The sequence below is a fragment of the Takifugu rubripes genome, chromosome 12, assembly GCF_901000725.2.
Source record: "Takifugu rubripes chromosome 12, fTakRub1.2, whole genome shotgun sequence".
Classification (NCBI taxonomy): Eukaryota; Metazoa; Chordata; class Actinopteri; order Tetraodontiformes; family Tetraodontidae; genus Takifugu; species Takifugu rubripes.
In genome coordinates this window covers 9,562,195-9,586,067 of record NC_042296.1, presented here as the reverse complement: position 1 = coordinate 9,586,067, position 23,873 = coordinate 9,562,195, and the positions used below count along the sequence as shown (strand labels likewise).

Here is a 23,873-nt window from a genome sequence, read left to right as displayed (position 1 = left end):
CTCGAACTAGGCATCGAACCATCAGGCCGCACTCCCGCAAAGGCTGCATGTGTTCCCTGTATGTTCGTGTATAGGAACGTGTGCATATAACAATAATGCATCTTTCTGACGTTAACAGCTGCATCACTGAGTGGAACAAAAGCAACAATACGGTAAGTAAGACCTGAATACATGTCAAGTCGGTCATACTTGCTCTATTTTAGAGTGGGTTTCTGTACAGATTCTTCGGAAATAACAGCTCTGTCAGTAGTTTGAAGAAACTGAGTGACCACGTTCAGATTATTTGGGTTTTTCCCCTTCATTTTCTGGCCGCATAAACACTGCCGTCACCACACCTGTCGTCCTCCGTCGCCTTGACTTTTGAATGCCGACCATGTGCGCATGCGCAGTAGACGAGGGTCGACAACTTCCTGCAAAATAGTGCTCCCTAACAACAGACAAAGCTTGAGTCCGTGGATCCCGTTTCTGACGCTTCTTTAAAAGCGTTTTCCATTCACCCCTTCAATGGTAAGTCTGGTGGTGATCAATATGTTTGTTGGCGACCGTGACCTGAGTGCTTGGATTTGTATTTCGGAGTAACGGGAGTGAGATGCTTTCACACGATGCCGCTTTAATAGGCGCTCCAACTGCTGCTGGCGCCGGCTATTTAATGGAAGAGAAAAGTTCCTGCATGAGCACAGTTAGTAAGTCTTTGTTAGCTTTACCAGGTAGTCACCAAACACCAGAGTCCAACTAACAACTTCCCACGGACACGTCAGGGCTGTCCTAGTTGGTAGAAGTAGAATATAGAGGTGGGTTTTAGCTGCAGCCTCCGCTAACCTGTCGGGCAGCGTCTAAATGCTGCAGCGGTGCGGCAGAAGCCCCAGAGTATTGATTATTGATCGCTAATTTTAATCTTCTACGCTCGAAGGTTTTTTTTGTTTAAGCGACCTAATGCTGAAATGGAATTGGTCTAATTTGGAACTTCACCACCAAAGCAGACTGTTCGTCTGGTGTTTGCTGTCTTCAGCTAATGTCGGCTAATAACTGGAGCTGTGACCACAGCAAACCTGGATTAATTAGGAAAGTTAATTAAGCTCAATACACTTCAAACCGTTTTCTGCGTCTTCTTCTCCAATTAAACGGCAACAATCAGACCCTTTATGTCAGTGCCATTTTTCTCTATTAAATGCGGGATTTCTAAGCAGAATAGTAAAAACAGCCCGATGAAGCTGGGATGGACTCTATCCTGTACCAGGTCTTAGTTCCTGCCTCCTGTCTGATGAGGCTGGGCAGGTAAGCTTCAACAGGTGTACAGGTGGCACCATCAGGTCTGCTGGTGAAAATGTCCCACTGTTGGCTGAGAATGGATCTGTTTGATGTGAGATTAAGATTAAGATGAACTTTATTCATCCCCGTGGGGAAATTGAATTATAGTAGCAGCGTATGCAGAGTAAAGAGACAGGAAAAAAATAAAATAAATACAGATAAGAGGGGGGATGCTTTGACACTCCCAACACACATGTCAGAGATAAGCAGCTTGTCCCAGTTAGGACCCATCAAGAACCAGTGCAGAGTTAGAAGGTTCCCTAAAGCTGGAACTCTGGACCGTCTGTGAGCGTGTTCTTCTGGTTCTGTGAAGCAGGATCCAGACAGACTGTCAAGGTCCAGAGACTAACCTGTGGAGACATGTCCAGTCGCTCTGCTGCAGAGATGGAGGACTCGCAGGAGCTGCCGGTGAGTCCGTGCACGGTGGAAAACTGTGCACATTTAAGCATTTGTGTTGAGCTTCAAAGGTGCTTTTACAGTTTGTCTCCTAATGTCTAATTGTTTTCTGGCCGTATTAGATATAAGCTATTATATTGAAGTGTGTGTCCTCAGTCTCTCTTGTGTGTGTGTGTGTGTGTGTGTGTGTGTGTGTGTGTGTGTGTGTAGGCAAAGAAGGCAAAGCTTGAGACGGACAACAGCCTGGAGAAAGAGCCAAGGTTGGAGTCTTAAATTGATGCTGTTGTGTGTGTGTGTGTGTGTGCGCGGGCGCGTGTGTGTTTATGCTCCATCGTCTGCCTCCTGTCTTTGGATCATTTGTGTTGCTGTTTCCTCTGTCTTCCAGTAACGTCAGTGGTGATACTGGGAGTCCAGTGGAGCAGCAGAGGTCCTATTCTTCTCTGTCTGCAGCCCAGCTTGATCCAGGTGAGCAGCAGCAGCAGCACGAGTGATGTGAAGGCTTTGGCAGATGTATGGAAACGTCCTGTATTTGCTGGCTGTAGGTGAGCGGCAGCAGGCGGAGGCAGACACTAGGGCAGCAGCTCAAGGGTGTGATGAGTCTCTCACCTCTTACACACATTCTGGTACGAACACAACCTACAATTAACCATTTACCCACCTGAAAATGGTTTTTTTTTGTTTACTTAAACTTGTTTACTGTGTGAAACTGAAGTCTTGTTGTCTCCGTTTAGACGCAGCGGCTCCCTCTGAATACAGCTCGGATGTTTACCAAGTCAGCAGGTGAGAACATGCTGGACCTTCTCAGCATGGTGCCCTTCCTGAAGCTTCATGGCTTCAGAGGGTAATTTGTCTCACGTGCCCGTCCAGGCGAGTGTGGACGCGCTTGTTTTAGCAGGGACGTCTGTCCCTACTGACAGTAGGGTGGAGATGGCTGTGTAGCTTCACATATCTGCAGTTATGCAGCAGAGCCGTTATCCTCCCTCACCTACGGTGCTGGAGCCCTGAGTTGCCTCTCGATTACAACGTCCACTCAAAGTAAGAAGAGAAGGCTTAACGAGTCATTATACAACCGTACAAGCAAATTCTGAGGCCAGATGGAGGCTTAATGTGAGCCGCCAGTGTGGATTAACCCGACCTGACCTGTAGCTTTTGACCAACAGAGCTCCACATTTCTATTTTGACATGCTGGGATTCTGACGTTAGAGGCCTGGTTAAACCTCTTACTCGTTCAAATGCAGATTTGTTTTTCATGTTTATTGTTTTTAGTAAAACCTGTGAATGACAAGCGTAACGCTCCAGGTTTGATGCCACGGTAACCACTCTTTTGGTGTCTTTGACTCTTGCAGCCCCACGGTGACCTCCTACCCCAGTCAGGTGGTGTTTCCTCCTCTGGCGCAGTCCACCGTATACTCCACTTTCCCACAGACTGGCCAGACTTATGGCCTCCCACCTTTTGGTTAGTCCCAGCTCTTCTGCTCTCAGCCTGATTTTATCTTTAACAGTCACTCACTTCCCTTTAGAGGCTTATGCTGCCTTGCAAAGTCCTCCTCTTAAGCTGAAGACACAGGGCTCTTCACTCTGCTGCTGCTGCTGCCTCCTGTAATGCCCTTCCTTCTCCTCCTCTTTCATACCCTGCTTCCCCTGCTCTCTTCCGTCTTCAGGTGCTATGTGGCCTGGCATTAAAACAGAGACTGGGCTGCCTGATGCGCCCTCTGGTGGCCAGCCTGGGTTTCTCAGCTTCAGCAGCACATACACCTCCGCGCAGCCAGCCCACCTGCACCACTCATATCCCAACCAAGGCAAGCTTCATCCTCTCTGTCCCACAAACCAATGCAGTCAGACTCTCTGAAGGGATATCCCACTGCAGCACAGCTCTATTTCCCTCTCCTTTCATTTGTCAGTGGTAGTAGTGTGTGTGAGATAAAGAGTTAAAGATATTTTAACTCTTTATCTCCAGGGTCAAGCTTCACAACATCCAGTGTATACTCCAGCATCCTTTCAGCTACAGCCGCCACCACGACCGGCACCACCACAGCCACTCAACAGGTCGGTATCCTTCAGGGTTCGCTGGTCCTGCCTTATTCGGTGTTTCTTACTGGTGTCATTACTGGGACGGCTCAAAGGTTAGGCTTCACAGAGGCAGATGTCAAAATCATAGAGGACAAAAGGAAAATAAGAAAGGAAACCATACCAGTTCAGGCCTGAAGGTTAAAAGGTCTTAGTGGACATTTGTCCCACAGATGAGGAGCAGAGTAACCCACCTCTGAGCTGAGGGGTCTGGATGGTGTATCTGGTTCCAGAGCAGCAGTAAGATCCAGTCTGGTTAACAGGAAGTCCCAGTAAAGACATAATACACAGGACACACGGTCGAATGAATCCAATGACTTTGTCAGTGCTCTGAGTAGACATAAATGTAAACCTCTGCTGAATGTGGATGATCTGGATGATCTTTTCAAAACTCTCCAGGAATTCAGCTACAGCTCTCTGGGACAGAACCAGTTCTCCCAGTATTACACTGCGCTGCCTCCCAGTTATGTGCCAGCGGGGCTGCCCAGCAGTGATGACCACAGCACTGGCCTGGGGGTGGCAGAATACTCCGCTGTAAAGTCGGAGCAGGCGGCCTCGGCTGGATTGCCCCCCAGAGGTAACTTCAGAGCTTTGATGTCCTGAAGGTGGACATGTACGTTTGATCATTCAGCCACTCAGTTCAGACATTTTGTCCTCAGACGTGTCCCCCCCAGAGACCCTCCCAGCAGGGGCGGCCCTACCTGCCGGCCTGGCTCCTCCCCCTGGAGCCAGAGAGCAAGACGAGGTTGGACGTAGGAATTCTGTTGGGAAAGCCAAAGGGAAGGGGAGGAAGTGTGACAGTTCTCCAGCTGCTGAAAACGACTTGGAGGTGGTCACCCCAGCCCATCATCCGCCCTCAGTCCTCACAGCACGTGTCTCTAAATGTCTTCTGTCTTTTAGCGGATCTTTCTGTGGGACTTGGATGAGACCATCATCATCTTCCACTCTCTCCTCACTGGCTCCTATGCACAGAAGTTTGGAAAGGTTTGTTTCTGGGGCGCTGATAGATGATGAGGAGCAACCTGGGAACGACCCTTCTGACTGTTCCTCTGTTCAGGATCCAGCAACTGTGCTGAACTTGGGTCTGCAGATGGAGGAGCTGATCTTTGAGCTGGCAGACACTCACCTTTTCTTCAACGACCTAGAGGTGTGCTCTGACTGTCTCACCTGTGTGGCTGGAAGCTCCAATTAATCAAGCCTCACCAGGAATGTTCTTTGATCTTCTAGGAATGTGATCAAGTCCACATTGAGGATGTTGCCTCTGATGATAATGGCCAAGAACTGAGGTTTGTTATTGAATCGTCTACTAACACAGATGTTAGTCCAACATTTCCACACCTTCTGCTTTTTCCTGCTCCAGTAACTATAACTTCTTGGCTGATGGCTTTAATGGTGCCAGTGGTGGAGGGGCGTCGGGAGCAACCACAGGTGTTCAGGGAGGGGTGGAGTGGATGCGCAAACTGGCCTTTAGGTACCGGCGCTTAAAAGAGATCTACAACGGTTATAAAGGAAATGTTGGAGGTCAGTAGGTTCACCTCAGGTTAACCCTCTAAGATAGGGCAGCTTCAGGGAACATTGACACAGGTTAACCCTCTAAAATAGGGCAGATTCAGGGAACACTCACACAGGTTAACCCTCTAAGATAGGGCAGATTCAGGGAACACTCACACAGGTTAACCCTCTAAGATAGGGCAGATTCAGGGAACACTCACACAGGTTAACCCTCTAAGATAGGGCAGATTCAGGGAACACTCACACAGGTTAACCCTCTAAGATAGGGCAGATTCAGGGAACACTGACACAGGTTAACCCTCTAAGATAGGGCAGATTCAGGGAACACTCACACAGGTTAACCCTCTAAGATAGGGCAGATTCAGGGAACACTCACACAGGTTAACCCTCTAAGATAGGGCAGATTCAGGGAACACTGACACAGGTTAACCCTCTAAGATAGGGCAGATTCAGGGAACACTCACACAGGTTAACCCTCTAAGATAGGGCAGATTCAGGGAACACTCACACAGGTTAACCCTCTAAGATAGGGCAGCATCAGGGAACATTGACACAGGTTAACCCTCTAAGATAGGGCAGATTCAGGGAACACTCACACAGGTTAACCCTCTAAGATAGGGCAGATTCAGGGAACACTCACACAGGTTAACCCTCTAAGATAGGGCAGATTCAGGGAACACTCACACAGGTCAACCCTCTAAGATAGGGCAGCATCAGGGAACATTGACACAGGTTAACCCTCTAAGATAGGGCAGATTCAGGGAACACTCACACAGGTTAACCCTCTAAGATAGGGCAGATTCAGGGAACACTCACACAGGTTAACCCTCTAAGATAGGGCAGATTCAGGGAACACTCACACAGGTCAACCCTCTAAGATAGGGCAGCATCAGGGAACATTGACACAGGTTAACCCTCTAAGACAGGGCAGCTTTAGGAAACACTCACACAGGTTAACCCTCTAAGATAGGGCAGATTCAGGGAACACTCACACAGGTTAACCCTCTAAGATAGGGCAGATTCAGGGAACACTCACACAGGTTAACCCTCTAAGATAGGGCAGATTCAGGGAACACTCACACAGGTTAACCCTCTAAGATAGGGCAGATTCAGGGAACACTCACACAGGTTAACCCTCTAAGATAGGGCAGATTCAGGGAACACTCACACAGGTTAACACAGACTGTAGAAAAATGTGAGTAATTTCATATTGTGTTTGATGTGTTCTATTTAACCCCACTGATGCTGAGCTTGTGTTCCTATTGGTCCCCATCAGGTCTTCTGAGCCCCATGAAGAGGGAGCTGCTGCTGCGGCTGCGCTCTGAGATTGAGAACGTTACAGATTCTTGGCTCACCACAGCACTCAAGTCTCTACTGCACATCCAGTCCAGGTCAGGAACCTTCTGAAGAGAAGCAGCTTTGGCCCCAGAGTCCTGCTAATTTCTGATTGTGTGTTTGTGTTTATGTGTCTGTGTTTTTGTGTCCCACCAACAGGGGAAAGTGTATGAATGTGTTGGTCACCACCACTCAGCTGGTCCCAGCTCTGGCCAAAGTGCTGCTCTACGGTCTTGGAGACGTCTTCCCCATCGAGAACATCTACAGTGCTACAAAGATAGGTACTGTGGAACTGGTGTGGAGGTGCTGGGTGGACCGGCAGGATCTGGTCTTCACTGGTCTTCTGCTTTACTTCCAGGGAAGGAGAGCTGCTTTGAGAGGATTGTTTCACGTTTTGGGAAGAAGGTGACCTACGTGGTCATAGGTGATGGTCGAGATGAAGAATTCGCAGCAAAGCAGGTGCATAGTTTGTGTCTCCCGGTCTGTCCGGTTTTGGTTTAGTGGGCGTGGCTCCCTGGAGGCTGCTTCTCTGTGATGGCGTCACACTCTTAATATTTGACTGCTGCTACGGTATAAATCTGCCCGTGTGTCACCCGTCCTGGGGGTCTTTTCTCCCAGTCTTCTCCCCACTGGGAGAACCAAAGTCATTAGGATGGTGATTAGGTAGCGTCCCTCTCCATTCACAGACGTGTGATGTCACAGGTCTGCATCTGTCCTTAGTCACCAGAGGAACCATATCAGGCCTGAGCCACAGCCTCTCATAACCAAGTTCTTCTCTTTTACTGACTCTGATTTGAGATCTTTTCTGTCTCTTCTGGTAGCACAACATGCCATTCTGGCGTATCTCCACCCACGGGGATCTGGTGTCTCTACACCAAGCGCTGGAGCTGGACTTCTTATAAAGGAAGCTGTGCCGAGTGTCGTCGTCCACCTGTGGCTTGCTGGAGGAGGCCTCGATCTAGGGAAGCCTTCCACAAACCAAAAGACACACACATTTTAAGAAGACCTTTCTGACGGCTACAGAATCCGTCCTGAGGCAGATTTTGGGTATGGAGCTGATGTTGGGAAAGACCGGAGCAGCTCTCTCTCCTCTGTGGCAGCTACCTTCTCCACATATGAACCTGGCACTGATCTGGACACAGAAGGGAAAAACGTTTTCTCATCTCTGGCCTTTGTTATTTAAAACAATCTGAATTTGCTCTGGTAATCACAGCTCCCCCTGCTGGACTACATAATCAAAGGTCTTTTGAGTCCTGGGAGCTTCTTGTAAAACCATCATCGATGCTGGTTTTTGTATTTCATACTGGACCTTGAAGACTACCCTCTGTCCTGACCCTCCCAACACAATCATCTCGTTCCTTTTCACGGAATCTCTAAATGTGTGTTCATTATGTATAACCCTGTCGTGACTTCCCCTCCTGACCTGGAGCGTGCGTGTCAGGTGACCTCGCGTTCCAGCTCTGGTGACATACGTGTGAGCTGTGGTGAGAGTCACAAACCAACCTTCTGTCACCCGAAAGAAGGAAGCTGATTTGCACTTGGAGAGCAGACAAAAGTCTTACTTCCTCCCTCTACCGAACAAATTAGCAGCGGTTTAGGACGTGAAGCCTGAGGTGTCCCTCTGTCCATCCGTCCTCCCACACAGTCAGCTGAGGACAGGCGTCAGTCCCACCACTTCACAGCTGCCCCAGGCCAACTTGAGCAGTGTTGAACCTGACAAGCATTAGTGTGTTAGGAAATGCACCCGTTCCACCTCCAAACCTTTGCTTTTCTGGTCATGAACCAGTTGTGATCTCAGCCTCAGCAGAGGCTCACCTGCAGGGGGTGTGGCCCCAGCTGGGGGGGACCTTTCTGTGTCTCCTCGCCCATCCAAGCTGAGACGTCGCAGCCTCTGACGTCTCAGGACCCTGTCCACGTCCCTCTGACTCTGCTCAGTTGTGGAGCTGCAGCAGTTTTCCCTCAGCACTACTTCAGCAGGATTCCTCAGAGCAGGGACCTGCTGAGCCTGAGCTGTGTCGGATGTGTCAGCGCTGCTGCTCTGCTGCTGCTGCTCTGCTGCTGCTGCTCTGCTGCTGCTGCTCTGCTGCTCTGCTGCAGCCGCTCTGCTGCTGCTCTGCTGCTGCTGCTCTGCTGCTGCTGCTCTGCTGCTCTGCAGATGCTGCTGCTGCTCTGCTGCTCTGCTGCAGCCGCTCTGCTGCTGCTCTGCTGCTGCTGCTGCTCTGCTGCTCTGCAGATGCTGCTGCTGCTCTGCTGCTCTGTGGCTGCTGCCGCTGCTGCTCTGCTGCTTCTCAAGCTCAGTCAGCACTTAAGTCAGGAGCTGGTTCCAGTTGGGAAACCCCCAAGATTCTGACTGTCCAACACACTTTTCATTTGGAGAATCAGGAGGGGTCGAAGGTCAATACTGAGCCCGATGAAGATGTCTGTATTTACACATGCAGCTGGATGTGAAGAATGTGTGTTTCATTTGTGTTGCCTGAGTGTATATTTATATTGTGCCTTTAACCGTCCTCGGTTTGCATATTCTCAAAGGGAAACGTGTAAACGTCTGAAATCCTTCATTTCACTGTTGTTATCCAAAGTGTTCTCTTCGGTTTCATTATTTTAAAGTGCATGTGAGAGTCCTGCCTTTGTTACGCGCTCGTTTTAATTCACTCGTCTGTGTTAGAAGACGGTCGTATTCTCCCGCTGTGCGTGCGTGCGCGTCGACGAGCCCCCCCGTGACCTGTGTCACTCAAAGCAGTCGTGCTCGTGGGTCTTCTTGACAATCACACGTGCGCCCTGATGGACGGAGGCTCTTCATCGTACTCGGTTGCTTGGAGACAATCACCATCTGAAACTGTGTGATTAACGCTGATTTAGAGACGACCTTCATTTACTGGGTGAGGAACCAAATACAATCCCTCTTTTCTACTTTCTTTCTTTGCATGTCTGTGGAGAACACGACGGCCGTCGACACGGTGACTGTTCTGTCTTCTTTTCAATGCCAAATACTCTTCACGTGGCTGTATTTTATGTATTTCATCTCATTTTTAAGGCCACAGGCTGGTGAAGAGCCTGGATGTCAGACTGTAACTATTCTAATCGGCCAGGCTAAATGAATTACAATCATTAACTTTGTCCAGCTGTTTTTCCTCTGTACTCCAGACAAGAGTGTAAATAAATTCTAAAGCAGTTTGAAACCTGAGTATGAATATTTTAATAAAATAGACAGGTAATATAATATAGGTAATAGTAATAATGACAAGGTGTAAATACTTGTACAATATTTATGGTAAACAATATTCCGATTTGTTTTCTACAAACCCTTGTATTTAAATATTTTAAAGATAATAAATTAAAATCGGTTTCATTTTAAATTAAACATGACATCATCACAATCTGACCTGACGGTTCATTTAGAGGACGTTCAAAACGTTTAAAACCGGCAGACCAGAGACTTCACCACTGGCAGCTGATTAAAGTCTCTTGTTGAAGAGACGTATTCCATTTAAAAATCTATACGATACACGTTCAAGTGTTTGGGGAAAGGAAAGGACGTCTGTCCACAGCCAGACGGTGTCAGTAGAGCCGTTGAGACGACCACGTCTGCCGGGCTTTACACAACCCCCCCGTCAGGTGTAGAAGTTCTCCGCCAGAATCCTCATTCTTTTGTTGCAGTGGTTCCCTCCAGAGGCCTGAGGAATGGACCTGAACTGAGGCAATTCGTTGACCCCCGTCCCGTTCAAAATCGCCGGAGAAGCCACGTCATTTGAGTCCACCTCGTCTTGGTCGACCGTGGAGCCTTTCAGCTCCTCTTTGTGGAGGTTTGGATGGAACCGTCTGTAATAGATCATCTTTATAAAGAGACCCAGGATGTAACATGCGACCACGGAGACGGCCGTGATGACGGCCTGAAGCGGCGATAGTTCGAAATAAGGCTGTTCTGTGGCGGTCGTCCTCCAGCACCACAGAGCGCAGAGGAGCGAGATGTCAGCCAGCATGTAGCCGTGATAGAGCAGGGTCCGGTACCTGGTCCTGCCCTCCACCACATTAAACCAGTCAAAGTACCAAATGAGGCCCGCGGTGGCCCTGTAAAGCCACTCCCCCCCGGGGCTGTCCATGAAATCAGTCTTCGACCGCCACACGAAGAAGAAGAACAGCAGCCAGGAGCAGATGAAGTGGGCGAAGATGAAGCAGGGCAGCAGGGAGGCGAAGAGCGCCAGAGCGGTGAGACGGGAGGCGATGAGGATCACGTTCCACAGGAAGTAAACCACCGAGGAGGCCATGTTCTGCTGCTTCTTGTCAGGCAGGAAGGAGCGCAGGGAGCGGTGGTACATGGTCACGGAGAAGGCGATGGCCGAGGCTGAGCCCAGGGCCTTCAACGCTGAGGAAGAGGAGCGTTTGTTAGAGGAAGACCGAGACACTTTTCAGGGGCCCAGCGGGTGCTGGTGGTGTCAGCGTGAAGATGAGCAGCACCTGTGACCGGGTCGAGCTCGCCTCGCTGCAGGATGATGGTGAGCATGAGGACCAGCTGGGGGGCGCTCTCTGAGAACGTCTCTATCAGCCGCAGCATGCTGAGGTCGTGGCTCAGGAAGACGGCGTTGTCGCCATGGGAACCCTGCTGCTCGGCAAGGAAGCTATTGACGGATGTCTCCACCACACCGGCATGTCTGAGGATGAAGACGGCAGAGGGACCGAAGAAGTATGAAAGCCCCGAACTGTAACGTGGGTTTGACCAACCAGTCAGGACAGGAGGAGGAGGAGGAGGAGGAGGAGGAGGAGGAGGAGGAGGAGGAGGAGGAGGAGGAGGAGGAGGAGGAGGAGGAGGAGGAGGAGGAGGAGGAGGAGGGAGGAGGAGGAGGAGGAGGGTGTGGAAGCTTCCTCTGCTGCTCTGTAGGTGGATCACCTCACTGGATTTATCTACCCTTAATGACTAACACATATAACATTTAGAGAAGCTTTAAAAATCCAAATTCTGGCCTAAAAAGGTTATTGCCTTTATTAAAGAGGTGAAACACATAAAGCCTGTGACCATGGTGAGAAGCTTCTCACCGGTGTGTTGGTTTGAAGCCGATTCTCTCCACGGTACGCTAACATTAGCATGGCAGCAGTGTTTCTATGCAGACGTGCACATCTGGCCCAGTGGCCGTCTGCCCTGATGTGGCCCCACAGATTAATCTTTACTTTCTTTTCCAGTCGGCTGGGAAAACTGTGATTGTATTTACGACCTACTGCAGCTTTCCTGTAACTAATGAGCAGCTGGAGCGAGAGGAAGCTCCGTCGGAGGAGAGGAAAGGAAGACAAACCCTGCATTCCCGCCTGAAGCCTGCTGGAACGTGTACACAACCTGAAGTAGATTCCCAGCTGCAGCACGTGCAGCAGCAGGAGTTGTCCCGGGCTGGGGCACTTCTCCACCCTCGTGTGTCTGCTGAAGTTCTCGTAGCTGTACCACAGCCAGCTGAAAGCCTGGACCAGGACCGAGGAGCCCAGGAGGAAAAGCAGGAGGAGCCCGAGGCACACATGGGATTTTTCCTGGTAGAAAGTAACAAGCGCCAAAATATCCAGCCCGATGTCCAGCAGCAGGAAGAGCAGCCCCAGGCAGGTGAACACAAAATCCCACGGAGAGTAACTGAACACGCCCATGACGCCTCGCACAGACGAGAGGAACACTTCAGCTCGGCAGAATAAACGACTCCTGGAAGAAGCCTGTTGATCCCGTTCGCTGCCGCCACCGCGAAATACAACCGAAAGTAACCGGTGACAAAGTCCAGTATTTAAATGTTCCCCAGGGCCCTCCCCCCCCCACCGCCCTCTCCCCTCCCAGGCCGACGTTTAAAGGCACGCTGACACAGGAACAAGTGTGAGGAAACGGGAAAAAGAGTCAGAAGAGTGGTGCTGCTTTAATGATTGCACATGACGATGAGGTAAGACCTGAACAGTTTGACCTGTTTGGAAGAAAAGTTTAGCAGCAAAGACGCCCGATGAAGAAGTCAACAAACGCAGCATTTAAACACTGAACAACACCGACGCACAGCCGCTCCGCTGACACCTAGAACACACACATCTGGACCGGTTCTGCAGCAACAATACAAGCAGGAACCAGGTTGTAACAAGGGTTGAACCTACATTCAACCTCCTTCAGCAGAAACACACGATACACCCATAAAACGTCCATCATTTCTCCAAATGTAGTTATAAAAAAACAGAAAACAGCCCCCGACTGCCTGTTATTCATCTGAATTATTGTTATTACTGATTTACGACTGTTTAGGGAAACAGCCTCCTCACACCTGAACTAGCACAATATAACTCTGCTGTGGAATTAGCTTAAAAACACATGTTCTGCTCGACACCAGACCAGCCCGGGCAGCTGCAGGAGTTCTGATGATACCAGTCCTCACCAGCAGGTCTAATCTGTACACAGGAACAAACCAGCAACACCACCACTGATGTGAACTGGACTAACATGTTTGAACTGGGATCAGCCAGCAGGTTCTGGTCTGGATTTTCAATGGCTGTTCCTCTTTTTAGCTTGGCTTTCACCTTTGGCTGGAGACCCAGAAGGTCACCCCAGGCAGCACCATCACGGAGGGGAGGACGTGGCTGCGTCCACACCGCCGAGGTTTTTGACGGCCCGTCGCTCCGAATAGAAACGAGCGGCGTGGGCCGCCATGCGTCTGTTGAGAAGGGGGGACGACGGGGCGCCGTCCTGGATGGAAAAGTGCCTGAAGGTCACCTCTGCGTCAGGCAGGTCACTGGACTCTCTCGCCGGGGGCCTCCGCATCGTGGGGTGGAAGCAGCAATAATAGACGGTTTTGAAGAGCAGCCCGAGGAGGTAGGAGAAGAGGAGAGTGACGAGCAGAGCCAGACCGTAGGGCTCGGTCTGGACCGGGTCCCTGTAGCACCACCACGTCAGCAGCAGGATCCCTCCATCCGTGGTGATGAAGGAATGATAGATGATGCTCCTGCCTCTGGTCTGACCTTCCGCCACGTTGAACCAGCTGAAGTACCAGATGATGCCCACGGTGGCCCGGTAGAGTCCCTCCCCGCAGACGCTGTCCATGAATTCTGTCCCCTGCAGCCAGGCCCACATCACAAAGACGCACCACAGCAGCAGGAAGTGGACGGCCACGAACCCCCCGACGACGGAGGCGAAGAGGGCGAGAGCTGCGACACGAGGCGCGATTAGCAAAAAGTTCCACAGGAAGTAGATGAGAGAGGAACCCCAGCCCTGCTTGGCCTTGTCTGGAAGGAAGGCGCGCAGGGAGCGGTGGTAGTCCACCACCATCCAGGCTATGGAGGTGGTGGACGCGGCGACGCTCACGACTGTCGGACAGAGAAGGAACAGCGTCAGCGCAGCTCCGTCCTCCAGGGGAGGGGAAACGGGAGGAAGCCGGAGCACTCACACTGAACGGTCCGGGCCCTGTTGGCGCACAGCATGACGTGGACCATCAGGGTGAGCTGGGGGGCGCTTTCGGAGAAGGTCTCGATGAGCCGCAGCATGCTGAGGTCGTGGGTCAGGTAGACGGCGTATTCCGAGCCTTCCTGTTGACGCCACCACACCCTGAAGCCCTGGCGTATGGCGGAGATGTGCCTGCGGAGGTGGAGATGACACAAGAGGAGATGCAACGGCCCCGACCATGACCACACCTCATCCGCTCCGTTTATTGCACATGACTTGTCTTTTGAGACACACCCGGATGTTTGTGCCGGCTGTCAGATGCTATCATCCGCCCCAGCTACTGATGGGAAATCCAGTTTTTAATAACCAGCTACAGGAATTCTTTAGCAGTGATGGTACTTAAAGAAATGCTGCCCCGCGACCTATTTACAGTCCCGAGAAAAGAGCGTTTTGGTTGGTTTCTATGGTGACCGACCTGCAGAGGAAGCCCAGCTGCAGCACATGCAGCAGCCAGGAGAGCTGGACCCGGTCCCCGAACAGCACCGTTCCTCCTCCGCTCTGGCGGCAGACGTCGGGAAGTTCCCGGTCATACTTCAGCCAGAACCAGCTGAACATCTGGACCAAGACAGACGACAGAACCATGAGGCTGACCAGCAAACCGAACCAGAAGAAGTCCCCCCTGGAGTAGAACTCGGTGGCGACCCACACGTCCGCGCCCCAGTCCACGAAAAAAGTGAAGACACCGATCACAGAGAAGACGAAGTCGATCCAGGAATAGTTGGAGATGGTGGCCTGACCCATAACTCTCATTAAAGCGGACCGGGCGGTCACATGACCCGCTGCCTAATGCTAACTCCGGCTAACTTTTGGACCGTTATTTCCCTCCCGAAAGGACTTGGAGTTCTTCAGCCCATTGAAGGTGTAAAGTTGTCGCCACTTTCACGTCTGAGTTCTGAGCTTATTCCGAGGGTTGAAAAGTTTCTTCGCATGTTTGTGGGGAAAATGTGCCGGTCCGGGGGCCAAAAATAGGCACCACATCGAGGAGCGGCAAGCTTGTTTGTAAAGACACTGGTCCGAGTTGATGCTAGCCCCGCCCATCGCGGGAACGCGTCACCCCGGGACGGACCGCTATAGATAATGAAACACACCCTTTAAACGTCTCAGACTTAATATCACAACAACGATCTGTTGTGATATTATGTGATGCGATTCAACTTATCATGGATTCCAAAGTAAGAGAGGGTGGAAGCAAGAACGTAGGAAAGATTAAAATAAACAATATCCGATGTATAAAAAGAAACGTGGCTGAAGCTGTGATCTGAATAAGATAACTAAATTACCAAATCCGTCATGTCATTTTCCTGTCAGAAAACTGTCTGCTTGAGGAGGCTACCTAGAAGACAAAGGTGAGGGCTTAGCCCCCGTCCGAGGCCCCGCCCACTACGCGCCATTGGGCCGCCATTTATAGGCATTGTTGCAGCGGCGGAACGCACATTTAGCACCGAAGCTAGCAAAATGTCGAGGGTGTATATCGGACGGTTGAGTTACAGAGCCCGGGAGAACGACGTGGAGAGGTTCTTTAAAGGCTACGGAAAGATCCTGGAGGTCGACTTGAAAAACGGGTAAAGCAAACGTTTTTTTTTTCCCAGTCGACGCGTTTGTGCGGACACGCGTCGCGGCGAGAGCCGTCCGCCGTCTGGGCCTTGCTGGCCTTTGCGGCCTGCTAATACTACCGCTGATTTTTTTTAGCTAGCTACGCCTTTCAGGGAATCGCCCAAATCTTGAGCGACAATACGTCCTCCTGCACCGGGGGTTCGGTGTTCTAGCGCGGGCGTCGGTGTTGCCGGAGCACCTCGGAACGGTCCGATAACAGGACGGTCCGAGGTTCAGACGTGGCCACGTCGCCATGTTGCCCGCCAACATGTGCGAGCTCCAACAACGATCTAACGGGACTGGTGTGGCCTCCGAGCCGGGCCGAGGCTCCGAACCTGCAGCCGATGGTGGAGAACTTTGATTTACAGTGAACGTGTGCTGTTTCCCGCAGGTACGGGTTTGTTGAATTTGATGACCCCCGCGATGCCGACGATGCGGTGTATGATTTGAACGGCAAGGAGCTGTGTGGAGAGCGGGTGATAGTTGAGCACACCAAGGGGCCCCGGCGCGATGGCGGCTACAGCGGGAGAAGTAAGTATCTACAGGAGGATCCCCTCCAGGAGCAGCGCCGCAGTCATGCCGGTTCTCATTCATTTCAGGGAAGCTTTTGCTCTAAATTTCAGGGGCTAAATCTTGAACGTGTCCTTGGTGGCTGGTGTGCATTCACGATCTGGACTGACAACAGGACCAGAGTTTAGCCCCCCCCCCCCCAGCCTGATGTAGGCCTGGTAGGGTTCTGTTGTCGTGACCAGGCTTTTGATCTGGAAGTAGTTGTTTAAATCCTCCTTTTAATTGATTTCGCAACAATTCCCTCCTGGTCCTGTAGTTGGGATCTCACTTAGTAACTCCCACCCCGAGTTTCCCCCTCCCCTCCCCCCAGTGCTCCCACTATAAACTGGCCAGTAAGAGTTTTGTAGTGGGCCCATCTGGGTCCGAGACGGAAGGGGGGGGGGGTCTCTTGACACCAAAACTTGTTTTTAAATGTTTGCACCAGAGCCACCAATGACCGGGATAAGTATTTTGAAAATTAGAACTTTTAATTAATGATGGGGGATGGCTTGCTGATAGAGAGGATAATGCTGTCTTAAGTTGCAAATGTCAAATATCTGTAATCATTTAATGTGTTATTCCTATTTATTATTCTATAAAATGATTGTTTAATTTAAAGGTAAAGATTTAACAAAGAACCTCGATGTTTTAATTGAAAGAGTCCTTTGCTGACTGCCTGCCCCTATTGCTGGCCATGGTGTCCCCCTTTCCAAGAGTGTGGTTTGACCATTCTGGGCCCCTGGGCTGACCAAAAAAGGGAGCCATTGTGAATGAAGACCGCTTTTCCCATTAGGCCCAGGCCGGGTGGTGAGGATGCCATGGGGGTTAGGAAGAGATGTGGGTTCAGCTTCTATAGGTGCCTGAAAAAAGAACATGTTTTATAAAAGTCAAATGTTTTCTTGTAGTTAGCTTAGAAACTTTAGTTCACCGTAAGTACTTGATCAGTGATGTTTTTTAATTTAAAATTATTTGTCTTTTTAGGCTGTAGGACTACATTTATCAGCTACAGTATTTTAAATAGATTAGGGCTTTTTAAAGATTTCCAGATAAAATAATTGGACTTGTTCTTTTTGTCTTCACTTTTTTTTTTTCCTTTTTCTTTCCCAGACGAAGTAACTTAAGTGTGTAGCTGGAGTGTAGCATAAATGCACCACGTCTGGTTGGGTCAGGTCCTCATTGTGTCCTGTGTTTCCTTCTTACCTTTATAAGGTGGATATGGCCGCTGGGGCAGAGACAGGTACGGACCACCTATAAGGACAGATTATCGGCTTATTGTTGAGAATCTTTCCAGTCGCTGCAGTTGGCAGGACCTGAAGGTACGTAGAGGACCTGGCTCCACGCTTTCTGTAGGTTCTAAAGCCCACATCTGGTCCTCCTTCATGCGTGAGTGTTTGTGTCTTTTAAAGGACTACATGAGGCAGGCGGGGGAGGTGACCTATGCCGACACCCACAAGGGTCGGAAGAACGAGGGGGTGATCGAGTTCAGGCAGTACTCCGACATGAAGAGGGCCCTGGAGAAGCTGGACGGCACCGAGGTGAACGGCAGGAAGATCAGACTCATTGAAGATAGACCCGGAGCCAAGCGCAGGCGCTCTTATTCACGCAGCCGCAGCCGCTCCAGGTGAGAAAGATCATCCAGACGTGTGCACGTCCCTTCATAAGTTGCTGCTTCTGTCTCGTTTCTGGTGCTGGAGCCACCACTGGGTGATATTGAAGAGGACAACTAGTCCCAGTGTCCTCCAGTCAGTAATGGGTCCAGCTCATCAGAGTCCTCCTGTGTGTTCTTAGGTCTCGCTCCAGGAACCGCCGATCCCGCAAGAGTCGCAGCCGCAGCGATAGCAGCAGCCGCAGCCGTTCCCGCTCCAGGTGAGTCCGGTTCTCCGTGACGTCGGCTGCTCGTGCCCGGCGCGTTCGGCTGCGGCGTCTTCATTTCTCGCCCCTCTTCTTCACCCGTTTCCCCCAGAGCCGCTTCTCACTCCCGCAGTCGATCCCGCAGCAAGAAGAACAAGGGGAAGGGCAAGGAGGAGGAGGGCAGCAACGGTGCCGCCAAGATGAAGGAGCGCAGTCGAAGTCACAGCCCCAAGAGCAAGAAGAGCAAGAAAGAAGGCAGGAAAGGCAAGAAGGACGAGTCCAGGTCCAGGTCTCGTTCTGGTTCCAGGTCTCGCTCCAGATCCGGAATCAAAGATCACTCCAGGAAATCTGGCTCGAAGAGCCGCGAGCAGCCCAAGAGTGACGAGGAGGGAGGAGAGCCTGAGGGGGGCTCTCGCTCGCGTTCACGCTCCCCAGACGAGTCCAAATCCAGGGCACGGTCAAAGTCCAATTCCAAGTCCCGCTCCCCGTCCCCTGTCAAAGCTCGTTCCCGCTCCCGCTCTGCCTCCCGTTCAGAGTCTCGCTCTAAATCTCGCTCCCCCTCTCGTTCCCGCTCCCGTTCCCGCTCCTAGTTCCCCCTCAGGACCCCCTGCTGTTTTTGACAAGTAGCTGTAGCGTCCAAACCACCATGTCTTTTTTATGTACATTGGCTTTTATTTCCTTTGAATTAGCTGTCTCGCCTGGATGTTTGTAGAACAAGACGCTGTTTTATAAACTGTAGCTTAGCTTTTCTTTCTTGTAGAAAATGTCGCGTAGGAACTTTTGATCAGGCACCATTTGTGGAATTCATTTTTATTTCAATAAAAATCTTGTTAATGTGTCCTTCTCAATTGATGTCTCGTGTTTGAGGGTCGATGCTTCAGAGCTCCTCTCTAGAGTAGAAGCCGGTTGTATCAATGACTACCTCCTTTTAAGGTGCTTATTTCCAATTCATGCGCAGGGATTTATGCAATGGCTGATTAGCAAGCTCGTTGTCAATGACGATGCTGATCATCTGGATCGGCAACAAAGCGTGAAGGTTCTGCCTTCATAACATCTCGCAGCATTTATTACAATTCCGAAACGGAAACAACCTGCTGATCACCTTCACCACAGTGGAGGTGCTGCTCTGGACAGACTGGGAGACATAAGCAGTCAGTGCATGTTCATGGAAGCTGTCAATCATCATCGTCCTCCTCTGAGGAACACATGGCCCCACTGCTGTCGTCACGGTAACACTGGGCCAACACACGCAGTTGCTCCAGGGTCTCTTGGTACTCTGAAATTTCAGAGAGGTAACTAGGGGCCAAGCGGCGGAGGTCAAGAGCACTGATGCCACGGTGCAGCTCGGTCAACCAGGAGCCGAGAGCAGGTCCGGACTGGAGGGACGTCAGGACCGGAGCAGAGGACACCAGAGGAGCCGCAGCTGCCGGGAACAGGGATTGCTTTATAAAACCATCAAATCAAACATAGGCCGAAGAGAAAAGATGGCACGTACTGTTGGGTGGAGGCTGCTGGCTGTGCAGGAAGCCCCGAGCATCAAGGGACTCACTGAAGATCTGAGGGAAAGGTGGGCTCAGCCTGCTGGGAGCCGACGCCAACCGCAGGGCGCTGTGTAGGCAGAAACACCGAAGAGAGGTTACAGATGAAGAGGAAGAGCTCCATGCTCATGTGATGGTGCAGGGACTCACAGGGGACACGAGGGATAGAAGGAGCTGATGTAGGACGCCAGCACGTCTTCTCCGCTGTGGAGAGGGGACGGAGGGACACAGCCTGGAGCCGGAGAGCTGTGGGAAAACCAATCAGTTGAGGTTTGTGTGGGCAACCACATCCCTAAAACACTGGGACCTGGCAGATGCTGCCTTTGGTCTGGTGAGGGACTGTCTCCAGGGGTCTGCTGCCTTCACTCTGACCAGTTTGGTGGTCCAGGTAACCCTACTGGGTTCCTCCCAGTCTCCAACAATGCCCAGCCTGGCCGGAGCATCACTACAGGCCGCGGTGGTGCTGCCTCCTCGCTGCGTTTGTCATGTTTAAGACCACGTCGGTGTTTCTGACCTGGTTAACCTCTGACCCTCAAAGCCTTTGAGCGTCACGAGCTGGCCGTAGCATCGCCCGTCGGTTGCTTCGGGGCAGGTGGACAGAGGCTTCCAGGGTAAAGCGTCTGTGCAGGAACTCAGAGCGTCAAAGAGAGAAGCGCCTTGCATCATGGGAAAGGGGATCGCTCCATAAGCAGCCACCACCTAAGACATCAAAAGCACTGGTTACTGTGACATCAGAGCCTTCTGAGAGATGCTAGTAACAATAATCTCAGCGCCCACCTTCCTCCCTGACACTGCCAGGGTTTCTGCCACCTGGTACATGGGGGTGCTGTTGTTCCTCATTCTGTAAGGCAAAGTGAGGGCATCCAGGGCCAAAGCCAGGACAGCACTGGAGTGATACCACAGCGAGGGCTGGTGCATGCAACAGGTGAGCCGTTACTTTCTTTCTGCAGGAAGATTAACGTCCAGCAATAATGTTGTTCAAGAAAACCTGAACGCTCACGTCGTAAGTGAGGTGGGGGAAGGTTGTAGGGGAGGAGTGCTTCCTGCTCAGTGATCCACGCAGGGACAGGGGGCAGAAAAAAGAGCTGTTCCGGGCCAAGTGGACAGTTCCCACGGTGCAGTTTAACTGGTGGCAGAGTTCCTTCACTGGAGTCTGAACAGAAGAAAACCTGCTCCATCACAACAACAACACAGGGTCCGAACTCCTGCACAGATAATGGAGGGTTCCACTTTAGGACTCACCGAATTACTGTAGCTGACAGGGGACAACCCCCAGGTTAAAATTCCTTTTCCACTGTAAGAGTCCTGCAGCATCTCTGTGACTTTAGAACCCAGGCCGGAGAAGCCATCAGAAATGTCACACAACACCTGGAAGCCCTGAGACAACAGGGAGGAGGGACAGCTTCAGACCATCCAGCGGCCTCAAACCCAACACTTCCACAGGACGAGTGATCAAAAGCAAATTTATCCAGCATTCATCTCCTGGATATGATTCTGTGCGAAAAGGTTAAAAGGCGCAAAGGAATAAATCAAATATTAACCTGGAGGTAATCGCACTCTTCAGCAAAAAAGTGGAGTTTGTCTTCCAGTTCCTCCAGCAACAGCCCCTGCAGGAGAGCTTCTCCCTGGTCGAAGGCCCGCAGACGATGTGCCTCCCTGGAGACCCACACATCCAGAGAAGAACTCAGCTGTGCTAATGTAAACTTGTATAGTCATGTTTGTGGGGCCCTCTTTGAGAGCGTGAACTTTACCCATCATGGTTGTACTGGTGGATGACGGAGACGGTGCGAGGGTGCAGGTGGATCCTGAGGAAGTCGGACCACACCTTCACGCTGCCCTCCAGTTTGTAATCCTTCTGAATCGGAGACACTTGACTGGTGGCTGAGGCCACACCGCCCAAGCCTGTTATGGAGAGTTGGGAGGTGATGTGATTGGTCCAACAGGACAGCGGACATTAAAGTCCACCCTAAGGGGTTTTACCTGAGTAACCAGGTTGGGACGAGTTCACATCTGCTTCGGCCAGGGTCTGAAGGTAAAAACAGCTGTGATGATCAGAACTGTTTCCTTATCGTAGTTCAGCCACAGATGATGCCATAATTCTGATAACATCTGCCACTGAACATGGCATATGCCATTATCTGCTCAGCACTTGTATTTCCACTCACTTCTAAATTGTCCAGGTCTTCCAAGAAGGAATTTTTTGCAGTGGGACTTTCTTTGTGTATCATGAGGCTTCCATCCCTGTCAGAGGAAACAAGACTTGAAAAAGAACTGATGGACGGGTGGTTGGATGGAGGGACATATGGATGGCAGATGGAGGACACACGTGAGAGAACCAACGCACCATGTGACAGCCGAGATGTCTCCGCCAGGGTCGTACAGACATCCTTCTTGTCGGAGAGTCCGAAGACTTCCTGTTGTATCAGAGCAGAAATCCATCAATTCATCCACTAGTTTGACATAACTGCAGATTATCTAAGAGAGAAAATGGAAATCCTTAAGAGATTAAACACACGGACAAAAGACTGATTAAAAGAATCATATATGATATAAAAAGGTGACAAATCAACTGAAGAAATATTATTTTAACTCAAGAGTCAACCACAGTCAAGTACTGACCATTGACATCCATGGCAATGAGGCGAGGTGTGTAGGTCACGTGTCCACCCAGAGTCTGTCCTTCACGGAACAAGACATCACTGTGGGGGACGTCAACTTCAGGGGACACCCCTGGAAGCACATCTGGATCATATGATAAAGTTGCATCCTGTCAACAAAGATCAGCTTCTGTTCAACTGTGTTAAAATGGACAACTCTTGGAAAAGTCCCTTCAGACATGGTTGCGTTGCTCTAGAAACAGGATCCCAATACAACTACTTTAATAATGAAAGAACAAAACGATATAGAAATATAAAGACAATAATCACCTAAACTTATATTTGAATTCCAACCTTATTGGACCACTTTACTATCTCTATACATTATCACCCATTTTTCAACAGTCGAGCTGAAATATCCTTTTAATAAGACTATTAGCGGTGTTTTTTCACAACTTCATCATTATGAGCGCTGTTAGCATTAGCGGTCTGCAATGCTAACAGATAAAACAGGAACGTGTACACATGCAAAGCTAACGAAAGCTAGGTAATATTGCGATGTTAGTCACCTGTAAATTCCACCAATGAGCCCCCACAAAGTTGGAATAATGTCCCAGCTGAAGAGTGATAACTTCTCTACACGGGTTACTCATTGTGATGAGTCAAAAATCGGAGCGAATAAGGAATATTCAGTGTTATTGACGTGATGCTTTTGCTAAAAACTACAACACACCGCGACAACCGGATATACTAGTACGTAGAACACCGTTTGTGATTGGCTGTTATATACGAAGAAATATGATTGGATACACGCCCGGAAGTTATGCGTGCTGCGCTTACAAAGGCAAATAGAGTCCCTTTAATCTTAACCCTTTGATGCACGATTTGAATTCAATTTATCCTGATTGAAATTTAGGAAATTTCTTTCCTACTTTATGAATTTTCTTTTTAATATTACTACTTGGGTCATCCAAGTGTGATTTAAAATTGAATGTGTTAATGCTATAATAATATCTTGTTTCAAGTAATTACTTTAGCAGTGAATGGGGCCAGACAGTTATTTATTTAATATTTGCGACATGTTTGTCATATCGTCACACATACACATACCTCTGATAACAGATAACATGGCTATCGAACCCTATTTTATCGGTGGTTTAAACACTGTAAACTGGTGTGATGTGACCTAACAAAATAAGGCAACTGTGGGACTGAGGAGTCTGCTTATAGAGAGGAGACACACAGGCTGGTGGTGGCATCAGAACTTCTCATGGACAACAAACACTGCAGCACCTTCTTCAGTCCCACCGCTGCTGCTGCTGAGACTGTTGGTGCTGAGAAGGTTGATGCTGCAGCAGAAAGGAAGTCAGGACAACTGTCCACCCTGCCAACATCTGCTGCTCTTCTGGCTCCTCACCTATCAAGAAGCTGCTCACTGGTCTCATTATTCCAACAAATATCAGCCACCTGATTGTCTATGACAGCCTAAATCAAGTACGAGCCAGGAGAGGTTGACTGTGTGCTGTTCTCTGTCAGACTAATCCCAGTTACCCTGACTGGGTCTTTGGGTGGAACCAGTATCTTCATGTACCTTTGAGCCACATAAGAGAGTTATGTGGTCATCTCACATAAACTCTTAGACACACACACACACACTCTTTGACACAGGCACACACACCAATAAAG

General features: G+C 50.2%; 5 protein-coding genes across 11 annotated transcripts; 2 read left to right on the top strand and 3 right to left on the bottom strand.

Annotated features, from left to right (window-relative positions):
- Positions 1 to 367: 367 nt before the first annotated feature.
- Positions 368 to 8,737, top strand: eya3 (EYA transcriptional coactivator and phosphatase 3). Of its 3 annotated transcripts, none has more exons than XM_011609324.2 (19): positions 368 to 507; positions 1,622 to 1,716; positions 1,915 to 1,964; positions 2,090 to 2,169; positions 2,247 to 2,327; positions 2,436 to 2,484; positions 3,051 to 3,160; positions 3,366 to 3,503; positions 3,662 to 3,750; positions 4,171 to 4,348; positions 4,431 to 4,600; positions 4,672 to 4,755; positions 4,829 to 4,918; positions 4,999 to 5,057; positions 5,132 to 5,292; positions 6,560 to 6,674; positions 6,778 to 6,899; positions 6,977 to 7,077; positions 7,440 to 8,737. In XM_011609324.2, exons 2-19 carry the CDS (start codon positions 1,669 to 1,671, stop codon positions 7,518 to 7,520), a joined length of 1,806 nt encoding a protein of 601 aa, XP_011607626.1. In that variant the 5' UTR covers positions 368 to 507; positions 1,622 to 1,668; the 3' UTR covers positions 7,521 to 8,737. The 3 variants fall into 3 exon arrangements, with proteins under 3 accessions (XP_011607626.1, XP_003969238.1, XP_029701033.1); XM_003969189.3 differs by having other exon boundaries at positions 373 to 507; positions 1,625 to 1,716; XM_029845173.1 differs by lacking the exon at positions 3,366 to 3,503 and having other exon boundaries at positions 373 to 507; positions 1,625 to 1,716.
- A 395-nt stretch (positions 8,738 to 9,132) lies between these two features.
- LOC101070217 (XK-related protein 8-like) lies at positions 9,133 to 12,389 on the bottom strand. The gene is made up of 3 exons (XM_003969228.3): positions 11,945 to 12,389; positions 11,074 to 11,267; positions 9,133 to 10,981 (listed from the first exon to the last, which is right to left on the bottom strand). The coding sequence occupies exons 1-3, from the start codon at positions 12,238 to 12,240 to the stop codon at positions 10,230 to 10,232; spliced, it is 1,242 nt and encodes a 413-aa protein (XP_003969277.2). The 5' UTR covers positions 12,241 to 12,389; the 3' UTR covers positions 9,133 to 10,229.
- Positions 12,390 to 12,478: 89 nt separating this feature from the next.
- Positions 12,479 to 15,291, bottom strand: xkr8.3 (XK related 8, tandem duplicate 3). Of its 2 annotated transcripts, none has more exons than XM_011609261.2 (3): positions 14,475 to 15,291; positions 14,004 to 14,191; positions 12,479 to 13,923 (listed from the first exon to the last, which is right to left on the bottom strand). In XM_011609261.2, the coding sequence occupies exons 1-3, from the start codon at positions 14,807 to 14,809 to the stop codon at positions 13,181 to 13,183; spliced, it is 1,266 nt and encodes a 421-aa protein (XP_011607563.2). In that variant the 5' UTR covers positions 14,810 to 15,291; the 3' UTR covers positions 12,479 to 13,180.
- A 152-nt stretch (positions 15,292 to 15,443) lies between these two features.
- Positions 15,444 to 18,900, top strand: srsf4 (serine and arginine rich splicing factor 4). 3 transcript variants are annotated; one of them, XM_011609328.2, is made up of 7 exons: positions 15,444 to 15,621; positions 16,044 to 16,183; positions 16,995 to 17,057; positions 17,411 to 17,517; positions 17,608 to 17,822; positions 17,990 to 18,067; positions 18,165 to 18,900. In XM_011609328.2, exons 1-7 carry the CDS (start codon positions 15,515 to 15,517, stop codon positions 18,640 to 18,642), a joined length of 1,188 nt encoding a protein of 395 aa, XP_011607630.1. In that variant the 5' UTR covers positions 15,444 to 15,514; the 3' UTR covers positions 18,643 to 18,900. The 3 variants fall into 3 exon arrangements, with proteins under 3 accessions (XP_011607630.1, XP_003969239.1, XP_029700554.1); XM_003969190.3 differs by lacking the exon at positions 16,995 to 17,057 and having other exon boundaries at positions 15,445 to 15,621; XM_029844694.1 differs by lacking the exon at positions 16,995 to 17,057 and having other exon boundaries at positions 15,445 to 15,621; positions 17,408 to 17,517.
- A 200-nt stretch (positions 18,901 to 19,100) lies between these two features.
- Positions 19,101 to 22,942, bottom strand: msto1 (misato mitochondrial distribution and morphology regulator 1). 2 transcript variants are annotated; one of them, XM_011609329.2, is made up of 14 exons: positions 22,757 to 22,942; positions 22,210 to 22,357; positions 21,935 to 22,004; positions 21,756 to 21,831; positions 21,571 to 21,616; positions 21,342 to 21,492; positions 21,132 to 21,246; positions 20,833 to 20,967; positions 20,591 to 20,743; positions 20,368 to 20,499; positions 20,105 to 20,289; positions 19,741 to 19,836; positions 19,548 to 19,660; positions 19,101 to 19,475 (listed from the first exon to the last, which is right to left on the bottom strand). In XM_011609329.2, the coding sequence occupies exons 1-14, from the start codon at positions 22,838 to 22,840 to the stop codon at positions 19,228 to 19,230; spliced, it is 1,752 nt and encodes a 583-aa protein (XP_011607631.2). In that variant the 5' UTR covers positions 22,841 to 22,942; the 3' UTR covers positions 19,101 to 19,227. The 2 variants fall into 2 exon arrangements, with proteins under 2 accessions (XP_011607631.2, XP_029700552.1); XM_029844692.1 differs by having other exon boundaries at positions 22,210 to 22,332; positions 22,757 to 22,893.
- Positions 22,943 to 23,873: the final 931 nt, after the last annotated feature.